This window comes from Ovis canadensis, chromosome 3 (genome assembly GCF_042477335.2).
Source record: "Ovis canadensis isolate MfBH-ARS-UI-01 breed Bighorn chromosome 3, ARS-UI_OviCan_v2, whole genome shotgun sequence".
NCBI lineage: Eukaryota > Metazoa > Chordata > Mammalia > Artiodactyla > Bovidae > Ovis > Ovis canadensis.
Window position 1 is genome coordinate 45,961,039 of NC_091247.1, and position 15,000 is coordinate 45,976,038.

Genomic DNA, 15,000 nt, shown 5'->3' on the forward strand with positions numbered 1-15,000 from the left:
CAAACTTAATCTGCTATGATACTCTGGCCCAGGAGAGGTACTTTTTCTCCATTTGCTGGAATGATTCAATTTTCTACCTGTTCCAATGAAAGAAGAGGTTCTGAGTCTGTTGAACAGATTGGTCTTAAGAATCCCTCAGCAGTCTAGCATTTAGTTGATCTCAGTCCAGTCAAATTCTTATCTAAACTTCATTCTAAGGTGGAGTTGAATCTACAGGATGAAATTGATGGCATTTTGGAGGGACTTTTTATTTTTTCTTCAAAAGTTCCTGAACTATATTCTGCATCTTACTAAATCAGTCAGAGTGGTAACTCTTTGAAATCAATCAGTTAAAATGTATTAATAAATATATTGGTTTTACTGGTTAATTCTAATGAAAGGGACCTTAGATTTTAAAAAAGAACTCCCCTCCCTCTACCCCACAATATGTTTTTCTTATGTTAACTTACATGAATTTGACCTTAATTCTCTTTCTCCACTGTTATAGAGAGGAGGACACTTGTGTATTTCTGCTTTTTTGGTCAAGGAGCATAAAAGATGCAAATGACTTTCTTTTTTTGAGACTAGTTTGAAAGACTTTTTTTTTTTTTTAACAATAACAGCAATTTTTATTGAGCACCCATTCAATTCAGTTTAGTTCAGTGGCTCAGTCATGTCTGACTCTGCGACCCCATGGACTGCAGCACACCAGGCCTCCCTGTCCATTACCAGCTCCCAGAGTCTACTCAAACTCATGTCCATTGAGTTGGTGATGCTATCCAATCATTTCATCCTCTGTTGTCCCCTTCTCCTCCTGCCCTCAATCTTTCCCAGCATCAGGGTCTTTTCAAATGAGTTAGTTCTTCTCATCAAGTGGCCAAAGTATTGGAGTTTCAACATCAGTCCTTCCAATGAATGCTCAGGACTGATTTCCTTTAGGATGGACTGGCTGGATCTCCTTGCAGTCCAAGGGACTCTCAAGAGTCTTCTCCAACATCACAGTTCAAAAGCATCAACTCTCACATCCATACATGACCACTGGAAATACCATAGCCTTGACTAGACGGACCTTTGTTGACAAGGTCTCTGCTTTTTAATATGCTGTCTAGGTTGGTCATAACTTTTTTTCCAAGGAGCAAGTGTCTTTTAATTTCATGGCTGCAGTCACCATCTGCAGTGATTTTGGAGGCCCCAAAAATAAAGTCAGCCACTATTTCCACTGTTTCCCCATCTATTTGCCATAAAGTGATGGGACCAGATGCCATGATCTTAGTTTTCTGAATGTTGAGTTTTAAGCCAACTTTTTCATTCTCCTCTTTCACTTTCATCAAGAGGCTCTTTAGTTCTTCTTCACTTTCTGCCATAAGGGTGGTGTCATCTGCATATCTGAGGTTATTGATATTTCTCTCGGCAATCTTGATTCCAGTCGTGCTTCTTCCAGCCCAGCGTTTCTCAAAATGTACTCTGCATAGAACTATTGAAAAATAGTATTTGGTTACGGTAGGACCTACTGAACCCATACTGAGAGGAGGGACACAACAAATGAGTCTTTTGTCTACAATATCAGCCCAATAAATTCTTTCTGCCTCCAAAGTAGTGACTGTCTCCTAGGTCAGCAGGGGTACAACCCACAAGACTTCACAGCATTTGGACTCAGAAGTTTTCTGTTTCAAGAAAATTGGAGGAAATGTGGAGATGGTGTTAATCACGAGCTTTCATGTTCAGGATTGCAGGTCACACTGTGCCAACCCAGTGCTCGATGCAGGATCCCAAGTGAGAAAAAGTCCTGTGTGGTCATTAATAAACTTGATTTTTTGTCTTTGTGACATACAAAGCCCTCTAAAGTGTATAGGCCTAGGACAGAGCCACCTTTTCCTGACCTAAGGGCAATCTTACCCTGGCTTCAGTTTGGGGAAAGGATTGAGGACTTTTTTTTCAGGATTTGCCTATGAACTGTGACTAAGGAAAATTGGTAATGGCTATCAAATGTAAAATATGCCTGTCTCTTGATACATCAACCCAGCTTTAGGGAAAATATCCTATAGAATTAAAAGAACCAATATATTAAAGTGGTGAGTGTTAGTCACTCTGTCATGTCCAGCTCTTTGCGACCCCATGGACTCAGGAGCTGGCCTGGACTCAGGACCCCAGAGGAGCTGGCCAGTCTCCTCTATCCATGGGATTCTCCAGGCAAGAATAATGGAGTGGGTAACCATTTCCTTTTCTAGGGGATCTTCCCGACCCAGGGATCGAATCCATGTCTTTTATGTCTCTTGCCTTACAGGCAGATTCCTTACCATCTGAGCCAATAGGGAAGCCCCATAATTAAAGTAGCTATGCAAAAATGTTTATCACATATATTGTTTAAAGTAAGAAAAAATAGAAAAACATCATTGATAATGCCTGGTTAAGTGAATCATGGTCCGTCAATATTAGCAAATGCTATGCAACTGTTGAAAAGGTTGTTACATCTATTGACTTGGAGAGATTTATTCATATTGTCATTCATTAAACATTTACCAAGCATCAGCCATAAACCTGGTAGTCTTCTAAGTACTAGGGATACAGCAGGGAACAGGACAAGGTTTATTGCTTATGAAATCCACATCTTAATGAGGAAAGACAGACCATAAACAAATAATGAAGTAATATGTCAGATGGTGGCTAGTGCTATAAAGAATGATAAAGGTGGGACAGGAGACAGAGTCTGGAAGGAAGGGAGGGAAGGGGCTCTATGGCAACCTGGAGGAAAGGCAGCCAAGGCTGAGGAAATAGCAAGTGCAAAGACCTGCTTTGGGAGTGTGCTTGATGGCAACAGAGAGCTCAAGTAGGCCAGGGTGGAGCAAGTGAGATGAGAGAAAAGAGAGGTACAGTTGGTGTGAGTCTGTGTGTGTGTATGTATGCCCAGATCACATAGGGTCTTGTGGCCCCTTGTGAGAATTTTGGTTTTACTCTGCATGGGGTGAGAAGCCACTGGAGGGCTTTGAGCTGCGGAGCAACAGGGCCTGGCTTAGGGTCGTTTTGGTTTTTTTTAATTAAATTAAAAAAATTTTGGCTGCACTGGGTCTTCATTGCTGCACACAGGCTTTCTCGAGTCGTGGCAAGTAGGAGCTACTGTTTAGTTCTGGTGCATGAGCTTCTCAATGCAGTGGCTTCTCTTGCGGAGCATGGGTTCTGAGTGCACGGGCTTCAGTAGCTGCGGCTCGTGGGCTCTAGAGCACGGACTCAATAGCTCACTGGGCTTAGCTGCCCCATGGCATGTAGGATCTGTCCTTGCATTGGCAGGTGGATTCTTAACCACTGGATCACCAGGGAAGTCCCCTGACTTACAGTTTTAAAGGATCCCTCTGGCTACTGTGAGGACAGTAGACCAAAGAGGGCAAGACTGGAAGCAGATAAGAGTGAAAAGGCTGCTGCCCTGAGAGAGGGTGGCACTTACACCAAGGTGGAAGCAGCCAGCTGGGAGAAGCAAAGGGATTCTGGACAGGTTTTGAAGAGGAATGGGGGCTGTGGGTGCCATAATGGGATCAGAGGTGGGTGTGAGCAAGGAGCCAGATGGCCTTTACATTGTGTTAATGAGAAAAGCTAGTTCCACAGTAATATAATTATAGGATGATCCCATTTCTGCTCAAATAATCAACAAATAAAACACTCTCTCTGTGTGGAGAGAAGGGAATCCTCCTGCACTGTTGATGGGAATGTAAATTGGTACAGCCACTGTGGAGAACACTATGGAGGTTCCTTGAAAAACTAAAAATAGAGCTACCATATGACCCTGCAATCCCACTCCTGGGCCTTTATCCAGAGAAAAACATGGCTCGAAAATATACATGCACCACAATATTCATTGCAACACTTTACAACAGATAAGACATGGAGACAACCTAAATGTCCATCAACAGAGGAATGGAGGGCTTCCCTGGTGGCTCAGAGGTTAAAGCGTCTGCTTCCAATGAGGGAGACCCGGGTTCAATCCCCGGGTAGGGAAGATCCCCTGGAGAAGGAAATGGCAACCCACTCCAGTATTCTTGCCTGGAGAATCCCATGGACTGAGGAGCCTGGTGGGCTGCAGTCCACGGGGTCACATAGAGTCGGACACGACTGAGTGACTTGACTTTGACACATATACGATGGAATATTACTCAGCCATTAAAAAGAATGAAATAAGACCATTTGCAGCAACATGGATGGACCTAGAGAATGTCATACTGAGTGAAGTAAGTCAGACAGAAAAGGAGAAATATCACACGACATTCCTTATATCTGGAATCTAAAAAGAAATGATACAAATGAACTTACTTACAAAACAGAAAGAGACTCACAGACTTGGAAAATGAACTCATGGTTGCCAGTAGGGGGGAGGGATGGTTGAGGACTTTGGGAAGGTCATGTACACACTGCTATATTTAAAATGGATAACCAACAAAAACCTACCCTATATAGCATGTGGAACTCTGCTCAATGTTATGTGCCACCTGGATGGGAGAGGATTTGGGGGAGAACGAATATATGTAAATGTATGGCTGAGTCCCTTCACTGTTCACCTGAAACTGTCACAACACTGTTAATCGGCTACACCCCAATACAAAATGTGTTTGATGTTAAAAAAATTAAAAAGCTCTCCTCCTTGTGCCTGGATCTTTTCATCCAGCCCTAGGAGTGTATTAGTCTCCTAGGGCTGCCATAACAAATTGCTACAAACTGGGTAGCTTAAACAACAGAAATGCAGTTCTGGAGGCCAGAAGTCCAAGACAAAGATGACATCAGGGTTGTTTGTCGTGAGGCCTCTCTTCCTGGCTTGTAGATAGCTGTCTTCTCACATGGCCTCTGCGCTGGAAGGCTCCATTCTCAAACCCTCACTGAACTTTTATTACTTCCTTATAGACTCCATCTCCAAATAAACACACTGGGGATTAGGGACAAATTGGGGCAGTGGGCACAATTCAGTCCATAACAATGAGTATAGGGAAAATTTTGAAAGGTGACCCACAAGCAGTTAACAATGATCATCTGAGGGACAGTGGATCAGGTGAGGGTGGTTTTAGTTTGTTTGTTTTTTTTTTTTCCTTTGAATAGTTTCATTGGGTACATGTCCATTTTTAAAATTTTTTGAGAAGGTATTTAATAAAGAATGACTTTAAGAGAGGGGAAAAAAGCTACCTTGGCTTAGAATTCATTCCTGCGCATATTTTTAAGGCCACCACTGGCCTCTGGCTCTGAGCCTCTGTGCTTAGCCCCTGGTTCACTCCTGCCCTTGGCCAGGGAGCAAGGATACTCAGGCAAGCTCAACACTTGATCAGAAGGTTGAGGAACCCAGGAGAAAGGAAGAGGACATGACTGCCCTACCTGAACAGATGTGGGGTATCCATGACAGGACCCCTCCCTAGCCCTGCAGGTACCTTAGGGCAGAGGGTCTGAGACGACAGTGACTGTGAGGCAGGCATAGTGAGGTCAGGGTAACACCCCTCCCCTGAAGCTTTCGGTGGTCCTACCCACCTCTGCCCTACCCCATGCAAGTGACTCAGAGCTAGCTCCAGCTGGCACCTTCTGTACTCAGTGACCTTGGCCAAGCTGCTTGACTTTGCTCATCCTCAGCTGATAGTTGGTGAACACTCAGTGAGACAATACGAGGACCATTTACCTGTTTCTTCCTCTATCGAATGGGACCTGTCTCATCACGCTCTCACGGCAGCAACACCTTAGCTTGTAGCAGAACCTGCTGTGTGCTGGCACCCCAATGGTATTCCACATACAGGTTCTCTGGATCCTTATGGAGACCAGGATCCCATCTTACAGTTGAAGACAAGCAAGGCTCAGAGAAGAGAGGTAACATTCATGAGATCACGCTGCTTACAAGAAGGAGAGCTGGGATCCAGGCCCAGCTGTCCCCACCCCAAGGCCCAAGCTCTTTCACCCCATCATGTAGCCCTCATAGGGCTGCAGAGAAGTCTACATGATTTAATTTATATGAAACCACCTTGAGAAGCACAAAGTCCTGGGTAAACATGAGGTAATAGCTCAGCGCCAGGTCCAGAACACCCAGTGACTGCTCATGAACTCACCAGTTACCTGCTTTTACCCATCACTGAGTTGAGAGTCCAGCCATGTGGCTCGGTCGGTGAAGGCATATTGGGCCTTTGCTCTTGCGTCCCAGGTGTGCTCTGGGGAGGCTTCACAGTGAGGAGGGCTGCAGGGCCCCACAGAGGGCACAGCTGTAAAATAAAGTGGAACCTGTCACTGCTTAGGGTCATTCCATCTGTAAACCTTTGCAATCCACAGAGAAGCTGCCTTGGGCTTCCTCATCTGGGAGTGGAAGCCTCACAGAAATCATGAGGCTCGTGGCTTCTAAAAAGCTCACTACAAAATACCAGAGCTCACAAATCCTGCCACGATCTCCCAAACCCAGCTCATGGTCTGACCTGCCTTCCTGTTCCGAATCTACCCTTACTTCTCTTCCTGTTCCTTATATTCTGGGAAGAAAGCCCTTCCCGCTCCAGGGACTCTGCCCACAGTCCCTCTGCCTAGAACACCTTCTGACTCAGCGGTATGAGGCCAGCTCCTCCTTGCCCTTTGAGATTCCACCTTCACGGTGAAGGGGTCTGGAATATACCATGCTGAAAATGTTTTTCCCTGAACTCCTTTTTTCTTCCTAAAAGAAGAGCCTCCCCAAAGAATTCAATTGTCATATGACTGATTCATGTTGAGGTCTGACAGAAAACAACAAAATTCTGTAAAGCAATTATCCTTCAATTAAAAAATTAATTAATTAAAAAAAAAAAAAGAACTCAACTGTCAATCTTCTCCCTAAGACTTTTGCACCAGGAAAGATTGACTTCTTTCACTCAGACAGAAGTTGCAAGGGGACAAGAAATCTCTTAGACGTTGTCACAAAACTATATCACCTCTCCCATCTGTTCTCCTTAGGGCCATATATCTTTTCTAAAAGTCATATATTTTTTCCCATAAGTGCTTTTCTCCCTCTTTCCTTCCTCTATTAAGATAGTATATAGGTCTTAAATTGTAACAGCCTCTTTGAGTCACATTTTTCTGTGAACTCCTGCATACATACAAGAATAAAATTCTGTCTTTTCTCTCGCTAATTTTTTTTTTGTCACTTTAATTCATAGGCCCCTATTACTAACCCAAGAGGGGAGAGGAAAAGTTTTTCCTCCCTGACAATTGTCACCACTTAAGAGAGGTGTTCCCTAACCATTTTATCTCTGTCACTTTTCATAGCATTTATCATAACTTATGACTTTATTTATTTGTCTGCGTATTAAGTTTTTGTCTGAACTTCCATTAGAGTATAAGGTGTATGGAGGCAGGGACAGCACCTGTCTCATTCATCACTGAATACTCCTGGCCTACTATAATATTTGGCACAATGGCACCCCACTCCAGTACTCTTGCCTGAAAAATCCATGGATGGAGGAGCCTGGTAGGCTGCAGTCCATGGGGTCATGAAGAGTCGGATATGACTGAGTGACTTCACTTTCACTTTTCACTTTCATGCATTGGAGAAGGAAATGGCAACCCACTCCAGTGTTCTTGCCTGGAGAATCCCAGGGACGGGGGAGCCTGGTGGGCTGCCGTCTATGGGGTCACACAGAGTCGGACACGACTGAAGTGACTTAGCAGCAGTAGCAGCAGTAGTTCATTAAATACTCAGTGAAGGAATGAATGAAGAACTCCATTCACAGCTCAGGTATGTTGAGTCTAAAGCTCATCTCAGTTCCATACTCACTCACTGAGAACTTATTAGGTGCCATGATAGTGCTCAGTGTTAGCAAGCCACAAAGATCTGCTCCCTGTCACTGGGGAAGTGAAATGAAGTGCAAGTCGCTCAGCCGTGTCCGACTCTTTGCAACCCCATGGACTATACAGTCCATGGAATTCTCAGGCCAGAATACTAGAGTGGGTAGCCTTTCCCTTCTCCAGGGGATCTTCTCAACCCAGGGATCAAACCCAGGCCTCCTGTATTGCAGCGGATTCTTTACTAGCTGAGCCACAAGGGAAGCCTGTCATTGGGAAGCTTACAAGAAAATATGCATCTGTGCTGGGTCCTATGTGGGGCAGATATGAGAAAAGAGACACAGTTCCTCCCTGGAGAAGTCTCCTGATGGAGTAGGGGGAAGAGAGAATGGAAAAGATGTGAAAATGAGCTTGGAAACAAATACATCTCCAAGTACAGTTATTTAGTACATAGATAAAACAGACTGTTTAGCTGTTCTCTTGGCCTTTGTTTAGAAAATAATTCATGTCATCCTGCTAATTACAATGGATGGAGCTCATGCTACTTCTGCTTCATTTATACACCTGAGCCTGAGGAGTGCCTGTGTTCCCAGCTCTCAGACCCACTGACAGGCATCACTGGTCTCTGCTTCACAGCTCCTAGGACGGACACGGAGATTCTAAAAAGCCTTGCAGAACAGCCTCTGTGCCTCAGTCAGGACCCCTTATGCCAGAAGGGCCAAAAACATACTGAAGTTAACTCCTTCACCCTCCTAAAAGTAAATAAATAAGAGGGAGAGTTTATTGCAATTTTTCAGTGCACAGGAACTCAAGGGAACCTGACAACAAGGCGAGGCCTAGTGCATGGTCTCAAGTCTTTAGATTCCCAAGCTCAGATTTCCATTCTCTCATCCTTCCACATTTGACCTCGACTCCTATATGTGGCTGACCTGTGGGCAGAAAGCCCTGGGTCAGGTGTCCATAGCCTGGTGCAATTAGTCTACCTCTGGGCAAGGACGCGGGTAGCAGACCAGGCCCCTAGACCAGAGGAGACAACCCCAGAAGAGGACTGAGGTAGGTAGAGTGGTCAACCTTTGTCCAGGACTGAGAGAGTTCAATGAAGATGACTCCAGACTAAACCCAGGAAAGTTCCAGGCAAATCCGGGTGAACTGATCACCAGTGCAGCCAACAGCACATCTGTTTCATGCCCATAAATAGTATTAATTCTGAGGAGCACGTTTCTGCACATTTAACATCACTGAAATTGGGATGTGTCTTAAAATCAATAGTATCCTACGACAGCTGTCAGCCAGGAAAGCAGCCAGGTTCTCCAGGAGAGGATGTGTGTTTGGCAGTCACTTCTGAGGCACTACCAACATGAAATGACCTTAATTTTCTGCTTGACTTTTCTAGAACATGTGTTGTTGTTTTTCAGTCACTCATGTCCATCTCTTTGTGACTCCATGGACTGCAGCATGCCAGGCTTCCTTATCCTTCACAATCTCCTGGAGTTTGCTCAGACTCATGACCATTGAGTTGGTGATGCCATCAACCATCTCATCCTCTCTCGTCCCCATCTCCTCCTACCTTCAATTTTTCCCAGCATCTGGGTGTTTTCCAAGGAGTCGGCTCTCTGCATCAAGTGACCAAAGTATTGGAATATCTTTAGAACATACTTAAGAATGAAATCAAACCTGCATGAGGACAGACTTGTGGTTCAGATTCTCAGAATTATTTTTTCTCCTTCCACATAGTACCAGGATTAAGACATGCATGTTTGCAGCCAGTCTCTTCTTTGGGAAAATTTCTTAATCTCTGGTGTCCCAGCTCTGATGCAGAGTCTCCCTCTTCAGCGATTTTTCTTGCTTAGTCATACATAAAAAATGGTACAGTTTACAGCTGATGATATCTCAAACTGGATGAAATATGAGTAATCAAAACCCAAAAGTCTGCATGGGAGTGGGTGGGGTGGTCATTGCTGGTGCTAGAAGGAGGCACAGTGCTGGATGCCCTGGGCACTCAGGGCTGCATCCAGAGACTGTAGAAACCATCCCCTCCACCCATCCAGGCCTCTTGGTCCTCAGGAGCCTTGCTCCAAGCTCAGGGGTCCCTTCATGGACCTGTACAGCCCAGCCTCTCATTCAAAAAACTCTTATTCACCTGTTTCTCCAGACAGGTTGGTGTTTGAAAACATCAATAGCTTTCCCTACATCAATGAGTGGAAAATTTTCCCCTACCCCTCTTAGTTCTTTTGGCTAGTGCAATAATTAAAGTGACACAAGGCAGGTTAATAGGAAGAAAAAACAAATTTAACTTCATATGTACAGAGATCACAATATACATGGCTATGAGACCCAAGAAGTGACCAAAGCAAGCTGCTTATATACCTTTTAGACAAAGAAACAGTAAGTCTGTAAAGAAATGACAAGACAAACAAACTTAGGTTTATGTACTAAGTAGTGAAGAAATGCAGAGAAGGCAATGGCACCCCACTCCAGTACTCTTGACTGAAAATCCCATGGATGGAGGAGCCTGGTAGGCTGCTTTCCTGCTTTCAAGGGGACAGAGGAAGAACTATATCTTTCTTTGCATGGGCTGTTTCTTAAGTAACTTTAAAATCATCAATATGCCAATATTGATCACCTATCAGGAGATCCATCAGTTCCCTCTTCTGAAATATCTCTGGAAGTTTCATAATTAAAAGCTGACTTGATTGTAGAGAGTAGAATAGATTAATAGCTGAATGGTAGATTGTTCCATATCTCAATAAACCAGTTTCTCAGCCCTGAGAACAGGTCAGATCAGCTAAACTCAATTTAGAAGGCAATGATGCAGGTGGGCTCCCAAGTTTAGGCCTACAATTGGATGATCAACCAGGTATTTAATAAGAGGCATTTACATGGAAACAAAAGAAAAACAATGGCTAATAATTGGAGCAAACTGTGAAGGAGTTTTTGACTTCTGAAGATAGCCAGTCAAGATGATTTCTTGATGTTAGGTTTGAAGCATCTTTAGATGGAGTGACAGCAAGCAGTTGTAATCTGATAGGTTCTCTGGTTTGTAGTTTGAATGCCTCACGTTCTTTCTGAGGGGCCACATAGCAACAGGCATGAAGACTGTCCACACACAAGCTGTTGGACTGTTTTCTCCAAAGTTTACATCACATTGTCCAACCTTAATTTACATGGCTTCAGGAAAAGGGTGGTGTTAGTTCTCATAAGTCAGAAGGGTGGGAGATAAATTGGAAATGTTAGTTTGGAAAGTTGTAGCCAGATATTGGAAGAAACCAGAATTTTAAGATCTAGTCAGTTTACAGGTAGAAAACAAAGCTGAAACAATTAACAGAACTAGAATTTAATATTCATAAGTATATATTATAGCTTCTACTGAAAAAATCTTTCTCTTATAATTACCCTCATTTTTTATCAAAAATAACCATAATAAGACTACAGTAAGTACACGAACCTTCAAATTTCAAACTTTCAAAGATCCAAATAATAAATGTATTTAGTCTTATTCAGCTTGATCACACATAAAATTCCTTTTTCAAGATTCCATTTTTACAAAACTTATCCTTTAAAAAATTTTTTTCTTTTCTATTGGAAGATAGTTGATTTACATTGTTAGTCTCAGGTGTATGCTGCTGCTGCTGCTGCTAAGTAACTTCAGTTGTGTCCGACTCTGTGCGACCCCATGGACGGCAGCCAACCAGGCTCCCCTGTCCCCAGGATTCTCCAGGCATGAACACTGGAGTGGGTTGCCATTTCCTTCTCCAACACGTGAAAGTGAAGCTGCTCAGTCGTGTCTGACTCATAGCGACCCCATGGACTGCAGCCGACCAGGCTTCGCCATCCATAGCATTTTCCAGGCAAGAGTACTGGAGTGCGGTGCCATTATAGCAAAGTGATTCAGTTTTATATATACATATGTCTATTCTTTTTCAGACCCTTTTCCCATTATAAGTTATTACAGAGTCTAGAATTTAGTTCCCCATTTTATATAGTAGATCCTTGATCTATTTTATATATAGAAGTGTGTATATGCTATTCCCAGCTTCCTGATTTATCCCGCATGTCTCTCCTTCAGTAATCATAGTTTGTTTTCTAATTCTGTGACTCTCTGTTTTGTAAATAGACTCATTTGAATCATTTTTTTTAATTCCACATAAAAATGATATTTTTCTTTCTCTGATTTACTTCAGTTAGTATGACAATCTCTGCATCCATCCATGTTGCCACAAATGGCATTATTTCAGTCTTTTTCATAACCAAGTAGTATTCTATGGTATATATGTACCATATTTTCTTTATCAATTCCTCTGAGATGGACATTTAGGTTCCTTGTTTGTCTGGGCTATTGTAAATAGTACTGCAATGAACACTGGAGCACATGTTTCTTTTTGAATTATGATTTTCTCTATAAATACTCCCAGTTGTATAATTGCTGGATCATATGGTAACTATTTTTAGTTTTTTAAGGAGCCTCCATACTGTTCTCCATAGTGGCTGTACCAATTTACATTCTCACCAACATTGCAGGAGAGTTCCCTTTTCTCCACACCCTCTTCAATATGTATTGCTTACAGACTTTTTTAATGAAGGCCATTTTGACTATTGTGAGGCGATACCTCATTGTAGTTTTGATTTGCATTTCTCTAATAGTGATGTTGGGCATCTTTTCATGTGATTTTTGGCCATCTGTATGTCTTCTTTGGAGAAATGTCTGTTTTGATCTACCTATTTTTTGATTGGGCTGTTTTGTTTTGTTTTTTGATATTGAGCTGCATGAGCTATTTGTGTATATTGGAGATTAGTCCCTTGTTCGTCTCATCATTTGCAAATATTTTCTCCCATTCTGCAGGCTGTCTTTTCATTTTGTCTATGGTTTTCTTTGCTGTGCAAAAGCTTTTAAGTTTAACTTGGTCCCATTTGTTCACTGTTGTTTTTATTTTCATTATTCTAGAATATGGATTCAAAAAGATATTGCTGCAATTTATGTCAAAGAGTATTCTGCCTATGTTTCCCTCTAATAATTTTATAGCATCCAGTCTCACATTTAGGTCTTTAACCCACTTTAAGTTCTGGTATATCGTGTAAGAGAATGTTCTAACTTCATTCTTTTACCTGTGGTTGTCCAGTTTTCCCAGAACCACTTACTGAAGAGACAATCTTCTCTCCATTGTATATTCTTGCCTCTTTGTCATAAATTGACTACAGGTGTGAGGCTTTGTTTCTGGGCTTTCTATTCTGTTTCATTGATCTATGTTTGTCTTTGTGCTGATACCATTGTTTTAGTTTTTTGTTGTTTTTTTGTTAAGGAAAGGGAAATTTAAAAAAAAATTATTTTAGCTGTTCCAGGTCTTCATTGCGGCATGTGGGATCTTTAGTTGTGGCATGTAGGGTTTTTAGTTGCAGCATGTGGGATCTAGTTCCCAGATCAGGGATCAAATCCAGGCCCCCTGCATTGGGATCACAGAGTCTTAACACCAGGGCAGTCCTAAGTACCATGTTGTTTTGATTACTGTTGTAGCTTTATAGTATAGTCTGAAGTCAGGAAACGATTCCTGTTTCTCTTTCTCAAGATTGCTTTGACTATTTGAGGTCTTTTGTGTTTCCATACAAAGACCATTGGTAATTTGATAGGGATTGCATTGAATCTGTATATTGTCTTGGATAATATAGTCATTTTGACAATATTGATTCTTCCTAAAACTTCTATACATTTCAATGCCTATTTTAGTTTGTCAGTTGTTCTCTTTTGCATTGAGAAATAATCAGCATTACTTTAAAATAAAATTACTTTCTTTTCCTTCAATAAAAATGCATCTCCATCCCTCATACCATTTTTTAACCAAAATGAACATATTCTACTTCTCTTTAATAACCGCAGATATGCAGATGACACCACCCTTATGGCAGAAAGTGAAGAAGAACTAAAGAGCCTCTTGATGAAAGTGAAAGAGAAGAGTGAAAAAGTTGGCTTAAAGCTCAACATTTAGAAAACTAAGATCATGGCATCCAGTCTCATCACTTCATGGCAAATAGATAAGGAAATAGTGGAAACAGTGGCTGACTTCATTTTTCTCAGCTCCAAAATCACTGCAGATGGTGATTGCAGCCATGAAATTAAAAGATGCTTACTCCTTGGAAGGAAAGTTATGACCAACCTAGACAGCATATTAAAAAGCAGAGACATTACTTTGTCAACAAAGGTCGGTCTAGTCAAGGCTATGGTTTTTCCAGTGGTCATGTATGGATGTGAGAGTTGGACTATAAAGAAAGCTGAGCACCAAAGAATTGATGCTTTTGAACTGTGGTGTTGGAGAAGACTCTTGAGGGTCCCTTGAACTTCACGGAGATCCAACCAGTCTATCCTAAAGGAGATCAGTCCTCAGTGTTCATTGGAAGGACTGATGTTGAAGCTGAAACTCCAATACTTTGGCCACCTGATGTGAAGAGCTGACTCATTTGAAAAGACTCTGATGCTGGGAAAGATTGAGGGCAGGAGGAGAAGGGGACGACAGAGAATGAGATGGTTGGATGGCATCATCAACTCAATGGACATGGGTTTGGTGGACTCCAGGAGTTGATGATTGGAGAAGGCAATGGAACCCCACTCCAGTACTCTTGCCTGGAGAATCCCATGGATGGAGGAGGCTGGTGTGCTGCAGTCCATGGGGTCGCTGAGAGTCAGACACGACTGAAGTGACTTAGCAGCAGCAGCAGCAGCAGCAGGAGTTGAGGGACAGGGAGGCCTGGCGTGCTGCAGTTCATGGTGTTGCAAAGAGTCGGACACGACTGAGTGACTAAACTGAACTTTTCTTCCATACAGAATTGTTTCCCTTATTATTTTTAGTAGCTTTAATTACATATACAGGCCTACCTCATTTTATTGCATTGCACAGGTTTATTGTGTTTTCTACAAATTGAAGGTTTATGGCAACTCTGTACCAATTAATCTGTCTGTGCCATTTTTCCAAGAGCAATTGCTCATTTCATGACTTTGTGTCACATTTTGGTATTCTCACAACCTTTCAAACTTTTTCATTTAATAAATATTTGTTATGATCTGTGATCAGCGGTTTTTGATGCTACTATTGCGACTGCTTTAGGGCACCACAAACCATGCTCATATAAGACATGAACTTAATCGATAAATGTTGTGTGTGTTCTGACTGCTTTACCAACTGAATGTCCCCCATTTCTCTCCTCAGACCTCTCTGTTCTCTGAGACACAGCAATACTGAAATAAGGCAAATTAATAACCCTACAATGGCCTTTAAGTGTTCA

At 42.3% G+C, this 15,000-nt stretch overlaps 1 protein-coding gene across 2 annotated transcripts in view; it reads right to left on the reverse strand.

Annotated features, from left to right (window-relative positions):
- Positions 1 to 548: 548 nt before the first annotated feature.
- The window catches only part of B3GNT2 (UDP-GlcNAc:betaGal beta-1,3-N-acetylglucosaminyltransferase 2), a 142,698-nt gene continuing 128,246 nt past the window's right edge, over positions 549 to 15,000 (reverse strand). The window contains exons 4-6 of one of the 2 annotated variants that reach the window (XR_011446582.1): positions 6,049 to 6,191; positions 5,621 to 5,768; positions 549 to 1,453 (exon numbers count right to left, since the gene is read on the reverse strand). Coding sequence is in view for 1 of the 2 variants with exons in the window: in XM_070292298.1 (XP_070148399.1) it covers positions 6,055 to 6,191 (137 nt within the window). In the remaining variant the exon portion in view is untranslated. Of the gene's footprint in view, positions 1,454 to 5,620; positions 5,769 to 6,041; positions 6,192 to 15,000 lie in introns of both variants that reach the window. The other variant, XM_070292298.1, reaches the window with a different exon arrangement.